Source organism: Ursus americanus, chromosome 4 (genome assembly GCF_024610735.1).
Source record: "Ursus americanus isolate L20-20 chromosome 4, mUrsAme1.1.p, whole genome shotgun sequence".
Classification (NCBI taxonomy): domain Eukaryota; kingdom Metazoa; phylum Chordata; class Mammalia; order Carnivora; family Ursidae; genus Ursus; species Ursus americanus.
In genome coordinates, this window is record NC_142130.1 from 53914573 (window position 1) to 53925049 (window position 10477).

The 10477-nt window shown below is 39.2% G+C and overlaps 1 protein-coding gene across 1 annotated transcript in view; it reads right to left on the reverse strand.

Annotated features, from left to right (window-relative positions):
- Positions 1-7382, reverse strand: part of ADGRG7 (adhesion G protein-coupled receptor G7) — a 75378-nt gene extending 67996 nt beyond the window's left edge. The window contains exon 1 of the mRNA XM_045785350.2: positions 7010-7382. Within this exon, the coding sequence (XP_045641306.2) occupies positions 7010-7124 (115 nt within the window). The 5' untranslated portion in view covers positions 7125-7382. The remainder of the gene's footprint in view (positions 1-7009) is intronic.
- Between the last annotated feature and the right edge of the window lie 3095 nt (positions 7383-10477).

A 10477-nucleotide genomic window follows, 5' to 3' on the forward strand; every position in this document is an offset into this window, starting at 1 on the left:
AATTAACTGATAGCTGAGTGGCGTTAACTCAGATCTCTTGTTTACTAATCAAGTGCTGCTTGATTCGTAACTCTCCTAATTCTCCTAACAGTGCTGCCTTTACCACAGGAAAACAGGGAGGGTAATCATCAGCTTCAAGTTACTGGAAGATTAATACACTGGAATATGTTTAATAGTAGTATTTTTCTTTTGTAACACCAATATAATATTAATATTTCCCTACATTTTCTTAAATTATAATAAGTAATATTTCCAGAAATATTAGCACTATTTTCAATATCTTTACTACACAAACATGGACAATTAAATGCAGAACATATGTAAAACCCCTTCATGATGCCTGAGAAAGTAGCAGAAAATATTAAAACTTTCAAATGGAAAACGTGAATTTCATTTCCTCTCCTCAACTAGACAAAATTAGAATCTGTTTTGAAAAGTCTAGTTTAATTAAGTGCAGGAATAAAAATATCTTTCCTTAGTTAAAGAAATTCCATCAGAAGACTCTAGTGTCTGGCTCCAATTCTTAGGGTTTTAACGTCTTGGTATCTGTCATTTGTCCCAGACCAGGAATTTGAAATATTTGGATGAGGAGGAAGATTCCTCTTAAATGAGAAGACAATATTTAGGAAAGCATATTCCATTGTGAAAAGAAACCCTAAAAAATTTAAACAAATAAAATACATAAGGTATAGTTTTTCCTTAAGGTAAAAGTTATTCCGAAAGAACTACCTGGTTACATAGTTTAATAAACTGGTTACATATTTTAATAAAATTTTCCCTGATGGCATAGCATAGTTTAATATTTTTTTTAATGCAGGAAGATACAGCAATTCTTAGAACTGTTTCTGTTTCTGTTTTAAACTAATCAGTTGAGGGGCACCTGGGTGGATTACTCCGTGGGACTTCTGACTCTTGGTTTCAGCTCAGGTCGGCTCAGGTCCTGATCTCAGGGTGGAGAGATTCAGCCCCGCCTCAGAAGCCACACTGGGTCTGCTGAATCAGGAGTCTGTTTCCCCTCTCCCTTTCCCTCTCTCTCTCCCCCATGTGCTCAAGCTCTCCCTCTCTCTCTCTCTCTCCCCCACACTGAAATAAAAATAAATTGTATCTTTTAAAAAGTTTTTTAAATAAATTAATCAGTTGAACTTAATGATTATACCTATAGTAGACTTTCAGTTTGATAAGCTGAATTTCAATCCAAAGGTCCAGTCTAGGTCAATGGCATCTATTCAAGGTATAATTCAGGGAGTGGAGAAAACTATGCACTAAATTATCGAAGAATTCATAAATTAAAAATAACACTTAACATTTGTTGAGTGCTTATAGTGTGTTAGATATCATCTTAAACCTACAAGTGTATTAACTCATTTAATCATTTAATGAGAGCCCGGTAAGGTAGGTATATTATTACTCCCATTATAGGAAAACTGAGGCACAGAAATGTTGAGTAACTTGCTCAAATTTACTCAGTTAGTAAGTGGTGATGTTGGCATTTCAGTAACATATGTTATCAGTAACATATGTTCTTCTTCAGTAACATATGTTATCAAAAGATCTATGGATGGCGGTCGTATTCAGAAATTTAACTAAAACTAATACCTGGAAATCAAGGAAAAATCCACTAAGCCAAGCGTCTAACCTCTTAATTTAAGAAACTGACTTTGAAAATGGGATCAGCAATTTGAACATCACTGATGTTAAAATAATTCATTCCCCTCAGGCAATTACATAACAAAATTTATTCCTCCCAAAATAAATCCTTTCCCTTTCATAGTAATTGTGTTCTCGATTTAGAGAGTGCTTATATGAGGAAGTAAGAAGGGAAACTGGGAAAAGGAGCAGAATAGATATTAAGACTAAATAACACTATAGCTGCCTAAAACCCAACCGTTTCCATGGGGACCTTTTCTTTGAACTCCCAAATGCAACCTGTACTCCAGGAGCAGTTCAATGAGTTTGACTTATTACCAAGTTTGCCTCTTGAGGAAGCACTGTAATTGAGTAAAATGAAAGTCAAGCATCTGTGTGCAAATTATTTTCTGAGAATCAGTAAACTCTCCTTGACCTTTCCCCACAATCCACGTTTCCTACTGTGCAAGAATTCCAATGCTATGAAGTTTGACCTTGGGGTTTGGGAATATTTCAACCTGCTAAATCTCTTGTTGGCCTGAGGCATAAGTGAATCCTGTGATAGGAAATGAAGGTCAGAGCATCTGGAGAGGGGTGGAAAAGGCACTCACGATGGCAGAGAGGAGGAATTTTATAATCTAGAAGAGACACAGGATATGGTTCAATAAGGCATTATCATCAGTGCTAATATGTTATGAGGTTAAGATATTCTCCCTAAGAGTTAAGGAAAACATCCCCTACTAATATATGATTATGGACATCTGTCTGTGTTTACATCAGGCCTAGCTCCAGTTGGAAAATGTCAAGGGAAAGATGTACAATAAAACTTAATTATGTTTCATTTTACTTTCCTCAAGTGTTATTGGGCCAAAAAGCCATGCTGCTTCTTGTATCACAAGGTTCATTGCTATTGGGAGCACAAGTCCAACAGAGATAGAGCCCCTTATTGTTGTCCATTCTGAAAACACATTAGATAAGGTGCATATTATTTGATATTCTACAAGGAATATTTAATGTGAAAAGGTTGGAGGTCTGGCAAAACTTTGATTTGCTCCAACATAAAAGCATCCTATAAGATTGCTGATCACACAGCCAAACAAAAGAGGCCATACACAGCTGGAGAGGTCTGAATGAAGCCAAAGTTCTGGAAATGGTTAGAGTGTTGCATGGCTTGGAGCAGAAGAAGAAAACTAAAATGGTGTCTGCTTAACTGCTGAAAACAAATCCATAATAAAATTTATCTTAATATTTTGAGGCAAATTACAAGGAATTGGTAGCTATATTCTTTTCCTTCCAAATACAACTATTTGACAACTTTTAGTCCAGTTGTCAAAACCAGTTCCTGGTTTTCACATGATTCTTTCAAGGTGCTCATCAGCTATGTATTGGCAACTATATTCCAAGTACTCTTCTAGGTGCAGGGAATGCAGATTAATAAGTCAGTTCCCTGCTTTCTTGGGGCTTTCATTCTAGGAAGGGGGAGACAGCAAACAAATAAGTGAGAGATTATCAGATGATAAAAGCCATGAACAAAATACATGTGAAAGAGAGCAAACAGAATGATAACCTTAGACCAAATGGACAGAAAAGGTTTCTCTGAAGAGATGATACTTAACCTAAGACCTAAATCAACAAAGGAGACAGCCATGTGCAACTCTGGATGAAGAGTGTTCCAATAAACTGACATCATCTCAGAAGAACTCCAAGTTTTGAGCTCCTTTTGGAAATTGCAAGAGTCATCATTAGTTTTGAAAAATTTCTTTACCAAACAAAACTTCAAAAGCATAGTATATCTTTTTTTTTTAAGATTTTATTTATTTATTTATTTGACAGAGATAGAGACAGCCAGCAAGAGAGGGAACACAAGAAGGGGGAGTGGGAGAGGAAGAAGCAGGCTCATAGAGGAGGAGCCTGATGTGGGGCTCGATCCCACAACGCCGGGATCACGCCCTGAGCCGAAGGCAGACGCTTAACCACTGTGCCACCCAGGCGCCCCAAAAGCATAGTATATCTTATTCCTGAAAGCCTAGGTGGAGAAAATGTTGCACTTGACAATGTATCTCATTGTGATGCTTTGGTGAAAAAAAAAAAGATCATTATTATTTAATGTTTTCAACAGTGGCATAAAAATGCCAAAGACTATTCTAGCAATTCTGAAAGAAGTTGTGTCTACTTCCATGAAATGCTATCAACTTCATCTGGACTAGAGCTTTAAACCATGACCTTTTACAAGAGGCCTTATTAAGCAGTAGGGGGAAACTAAAAAGGTTTTCCATACTACACAGAAGATCACTGGCATTCTAGAGGCCATGTCTTGAAGCACTTGTTTGATATTTAAACCAACGTGGTCGGCACTGGAGGAGATAATGCTAAGTGAAATAAGTCAAGCAGAGAAAGACAATTATCATATGATTTCTCTCATCTATGGAACATAAGAACTAGGAAGATCGGTAGGGGAAGAAAGGGATAAAGAAAGGGGGGGTAATCAGAAGGGGGAATGAAGCATGAGAGACTATGGACTATGAGAAACAAACTGAGGGCTTCAGAGGGGAGGGGGGTAGGGAATGGGATAGGCTGGTGATGGGTAGTAAGGAGGGCACATATTGCATGGTGCACTGGGTGTTATATGCAACTAATGAATCATCTAACTTTACATCGGAAACCGGGGATGTACTGTATGGTGACTAACATAATATAATAAAAAAAACATTAAAAATAAATAAATAAATAAATAAATAAATAAATAAATAAATAAACCAACGATTCATTGGAAAAGATGAATAATTACACTTAGAATAATTAGGGATAATTTCTTTCATGGCTTGTTTGATGGCCAGTAGATGTTGGGGCTTACGTGAATGTGAGTAATCTTTCCATTAAAGGCAGTCACCAGGAGGAAAGCTGTTAGAACATGAGCAGTTTTCCAGGCAATGCAGTCTAAATGCAGTCTCTCTTGCTGCTCTAGACTAGAAGTTCAACAGCAGACAATCACATAACTTTGCGAAGCTGAAGGAAATACTTTGGAAAAACCCTAGAAGAATGTGGCAAAGCTAGAGCAGTTACTCCAAATGTCTATAAACAACACTCAAAGACTCAGAAAACCTTAAAAGTGAACATACTAATCTACACTCTATACGCAACATTGGTCATGTAGATCTCGGTGACTTGAAGACAAACAATGTGACTTACCAAAGTGCCTAACCTTGCCTAGCAAACCATTCTACTGGTTACTGCTTATCTTTGTGAATTAGGGGTTTGGGGCATAGTTGCCTCAAAAAAAAAAAAAAGAGATGAATTAATTGATTGAGTCACCCTTGTCTTCCCTCTAGGAAGGCAGAATATGCGGGAGTGAAGAGAAAGAAACTAACGTCAGAATAATCTAGATTTAAACCCAGACCCAACACTCTCTAGCTAAGTAGGCTTGACAACATTTTCTGAGCCTGAGTTTCCCCATCAATATCATGGATATAATAATAACTGCCTCAAGGTAGGTGTTAGGATTAAATGAGATAAGCATGAATCATAAACTTGTCAAATCATTTGTACACTTGAAGCGAATGTAATAATGTAACATTGTATGTCAACTACAATCAAATTAAACATTTTTTAAGAAAAATTCAGAGCAAGGACACATTTGTCTCTCTTTTTTTTTTTTTTTTTTTGAGGAGCTGGTATGCTTGTACTGCTAAACGAGGGTTTTCTTTGCTTATTACGCTTCCTTTGGGGTCTTAGCCCTCAGGAAGTTCAGGGATGGGTTTCAGGAATTATGTTTCGCATTTGTTTTTAGCAACTCCCTCTGTTTACTTCCTTATAATGTTTTATACTTTGGTCCTTATTTTAATAGTTCTATTGTACCTGTGTTCTTTATAACTCACCACAAATTTCCCTTTTAAAGTAGATGTCATATAATGGAAAGAAGGAAAGGAGGGAGGAAAGAAAGACTCCTTAAAAGTATACTCTTTAAATAAAGTCTTATAAATTTAGCAGCCTTAATAGGGTGAAACCCATAGTTCATAATTTTTTTTAACTTTAAACAAAACTTAAACCAACAAATAAAAACACATTTTTCTCAAGTTTAAATGTTATTGGTTTTGTTCTGGCAAATCTTCTCATGCTAATTATCCAAATCCTGTTAGTACAATATTTTCTAAATAAAGGTCTGAGGGGTGGGGGGGAGGGGAGGGCGAGCAGCCCCCTCCTCAGCTCCCCCTCCATCAGCAGCTAATGTACAGGACTTCTTTTGTCCCCAACAGTGGGTCCTCGCAGCTACTCATTGTGCTTCTGCCAGCTCTGCACACCTCCTATCCTCCTCAGTTACCTTCTCAGAGGCCATCACCCCTCCCTCTGCTCTTTTGATGGTTTTACTCACCCTTATTTACCCGGTTTTATTAGGATCTTTCTCTGTTACAAAGGGAATACTCAGCACAGCCAGCTTTGAATCCCTTTCTGGAGAGCCTCTGCAGCCCAGGGGGCCAGCGCTGGGGCTATAGACAGTCTTTGCTGCGAGTTTCTGGGGGGTTTGCCTCTAACGTCATTCTTTTACCCACCGTTGCCCCCTCCCACCTTCCAGTGTCAGCTCTAGCACACAGCAGTTTACTAACAAATATTTGTTGAACAACCAGAAAAATCATTTTCTAAGTAGTCCTCATTTTTGAGTAGTTTTTAATACTTGGAAAGTGAGAAGTTTGTGTACAACCCATAAGATTTTATTTACAATCCTAGTGAGAACATCCCTAAACTTTCTTCTGGAGGTGAAATTCCATTCTGCACATGTTTGATTATGTGCATACGTCTGTGTGTGTCCGTAATTATTTATCTTTCTTGGATTTAGCTAAGCAAACCCAAACATGTGTTATTAATGATTTTAATTAAGCTGTTATCCAGTCAGGAGTTCAAAGAGCATGGGGCGCCTGGGTGGCTCAGTCGTTAAGCGTCTGCTTTCGGCTCAGGGCGTGATCCCGGTGTTCTGGGATCGAGCCCCAAATCGGGGTCCCCTCCTCCACTAGGAGCCTGCTCCTTCCTCTCCCACTCCCCCTGCTTGTGTTCCCTCTCTCGCTGGCTGTCTCTCTCTCTCTCAAATGAATAAATAAAATCTTAGAAAAAAAAAAGGAGTTCAAAGAGCAAGAAGAGGCTAAACTATGTAATTCATCCCCCTGCACACTCACACACACATTCCTATTCGTGTGTGTGCAGCCATATGCTAGCCATCGATTGACCCTTGCCTGTTGTATTTCACACATGACGCCTGGGTGGGCTGCCTCAGCCCAGACGCAGCTATTTGCAGTACTGGCGTCGGGCCAGAGGCTCCATACCTTCTCTTGATTTGAGTTAAGCATAGTAAGTTAAAGATAAACATACCATAGTTAACCATAAACAGCATTACCTTTCTGGATCTTAATCACAGTTGTCCAGATGCCCAGTCCCAAAACGATGGCTGTCAGCAGTCCACATACAACAGCCACCAGCACCCTGAGGTCGAAAGCACGGCAGGAAGCCATGGGAAAGCCAAGCCACAAATCCACTCCTGGAGGAAGAACAAGTAGCGTCTTTCTTCTTGAGCCAAGAAGCTTAATCAGAAACTACTCTAAAAAATAAAAATAATTCCTCCTTTCAGTGATCTATCAGGCAGAAGTCCTCATTTTTAGGACTTTTTAGGTTAATCAGGCAGGCTGCAGTTTGAATCATCTAATGAAAGGTACATGCTCTCATTGCAATTTCCTCATCCTTCACTGAACGAGAACAGGAAAAAGGAGGTTGGAATTATGGGAGGAGAAGATAACTGAGGGTCATAAAGAAGAAAGGGAGGGAATAATTGACAGGGTCAAAGTATAAATGTCCAGATAAACAGAAGGTGGGGAAGGGAACAAAAAAATAAAAAAGAAACCAAGATGTGCTGTATGGTGATTCACATAACAAAAAAAATTTTTTTGAACATGACAAAAAAAGAAAGAAAGAAACCAAGCCATCTTCTTATACTTTGGTTTTAGGGGGGTCCAGTAGAGGAAGCCTGACAGCTTCAGGCCACACAGACTCCCTCTTGTCAACAGGGGGTTTAAGCAGTGACACACACACATGATTCTAGTACTTGCACTTTTTTAAAGGAACCCCCATTTTGAAAGCCGCAGCTGGTGAGTGGGCTTTACTAGCACAGAGTGAGTTTTGAAAAGCACAAAATCCCAGTACTGAATTGTGTCTCCCTAAAGAACCCTATCAGTTCTAAACCCTAGTACCTCAGAACGTGACCTTATTTGGAGATAGGGTCATCACAGGGGTAAGCAAGTTTAAATGAGGTCATTAAAGTAGGCTCTAAACCAACAAAACTGGTGTCCTTATAAGAGGAAATTTGCACAGAGATATGCACAGAGGCAAGAATTTAGGAAGAAACACAGGGAGAAAATGGCTGTCCACAAGCCAAGGAAAGAGGCCTGGGGCAGAGCCTTCCCTCCAAGCCCTCGGAAGGAACGAACACTGCTGGCACCTCGATGTTGGACTTCTAGCCTCCAGAACCGTAAGACCATAAATTTGTGTTGCTTAAGCCACTGAGTGGTAACCCTTTGTTGCAGCAGCCCCGGCTGACTAGCTCACCATCTGGATCAACGTACGCTGGTTTCTCTGCACCTGCAGCTCTGACCCTCTCCTGCCCAGGCTCTCATGTTCTCTCCCCCATCCCGTCTCCATCATGAACTGAAAGAATGGAAGAATGAATATCTACCTCAATCAGAGTCCTGTTCCTGGTGGGTTAAGAAAGATTTTACAAAAGAGGACACATTTAAGTTGACTTTTTCAACCCCCCAAACAACGATATATTTCCACTATTCTCTCTAGTACTCACTTTATCAAAAAACAGCTTTAGGGGACATGAACATAGGCTCTAACCTTTATCCCACCCAAGATTTCAGAAAAACACATTGATGTTCCCCCAAATGGAAGAACTTAGAGGTAATGCTGCAGCAGCACAACATAAATGAATGTGAATCCACTGTTGCGTTTGCTGTGAATAGATTTTTAAAAATCTGTTTCTGAGATGTCTGCATGTACATGCACAGAAAATGTTGGGAAGGGTACATTAAAAATAATTCTTCTTGGGAATCTCAGAGATCTAAGAAGCTCATTTTTCATTTTACATCCTTTATAATTTGAAGTTCTTAACTTTCGCATTTAATATTTTTTCAATTATAATAATAATGAATATATCTATTACTCTTTCAATAATAAAAGAGATAATTTTAAATAAATAATGTCTAAGGAAAAAGTAGCACTTACAAAGTGCCTAGAACATACCAAGCACTGTGCTATGCACTTTATATATCTTTATCTCATTTATTCTGTAACAGGTATTTTTGCCCATTGTATGAATGAAGAAGTGAGACTTGGGCAGGTATTACTCTAAGCAGGAGCTCTCTGGTTAAGGAAATTTGAGTGACATTAGGTTACATAAAAGTAATAGTTTTCTTCAACTCTGGAATTTCTTAGAACCTTTAATATGTTCACATACATTGTGAATTGTCAAGTTCCCAGTGTTGACCACAGAATCCTCTTCTCAAGAATTTCTCAGGGATAGCAATCTTTCAGAGCGTGCTTTGGAGACACTGCTCTGCACGATCATCTGCAGAAAGGTCTTATTTAGTTGCGCAGAGTGACTAAAGGAACTGATCATGGGACCCACGTTTGTCATGTAGTCTGGTGACCAAAAACTGACTTTGATGGTTCTCAGACATTTTCTCTTCCGTACTCGATGCAAGTGCTGGAATCCTGGGATATTATAATGGCTATAGATTCTTAGTACTTTTATATTTTCATTTATATGCCAACTATCCAGCTAGGAACTCTAGAAATTTATGGAATAGAAGAAATTCTTAGGCACAGATATTTAGATGTTGACATTTATGTAAGGGCATGGATTTCTATTGGTTATAGACAAATGTATAGACATCAATTTTGTATACACACACATATATAAGATCACAAAAAGAAACAGGAAAAGGAAAAGAACTAAACAGGGAATAATTCATTTATTCATTTGTTCTACTCATGCAGACATTGCGCTAGGTGCCGAGGATGATAGAGTGAACAAGAGAGTCAAGGTCCCTGCCCTCACATAGCTTATACTCAGGAATACCTGAATTTGTACTGACAATGTCTTTAATCTGCTCGGTGACCCTGGACAAGTCACATAAGCATCTGAACCATCATTTCTTCATATTTTAAACAACCTAGTTGAGGCCTTGCCTTCCTGAAAATTTCAGTCCTAAAGTCATTAGTTGAAGAAGAGCAAGGCAGGTGTTTATAGTGAGAAAAGAGTCAAGCAATAGACCAGAGCAGATGTCAGAGCCCAATAGGGGAGGCAAAGGGTGCAAGAGAGCCTTGCGTGAGATGTCAGATTCTAAGCAGAGTGAATAAGGCATCCATCCGTGCGATGGGGAAGAGCAGCCTCACAACCAAGGGTGAGGAAGGCCTCCAGGCGAGAAGTAGCCCGATGTGGGAAATCAAATCCAGAGCAGGGAGAGGAGGGCATATGTGTACATCTGCATGGGTGGGCTGGTTGTGGTGGGAATTCAGAGGCAGAGTTAAGTGAGGAGGGTGTCCACACGGAGTGGCAGCCTAAAATAAGGAGTCAGACCCCAAGCAAAGAGAGAAGAGTGTCCACACACAGGTAGGGTGGGGCTGAAGATCAGAGATCAGTTACATACAGGATGATCAATCAAATATGTAAACACAGAAGAATAATGAGAGCCAAGTTCCTTACTCCAAGAGAAGGGAATTACAAATTTGGAAAGGGACAAAACTTTAATTCCATAAGAATTTCAAAACAGGTCCTCAGAAACATGGAGAAAGAAAAGCTACAGGGGGC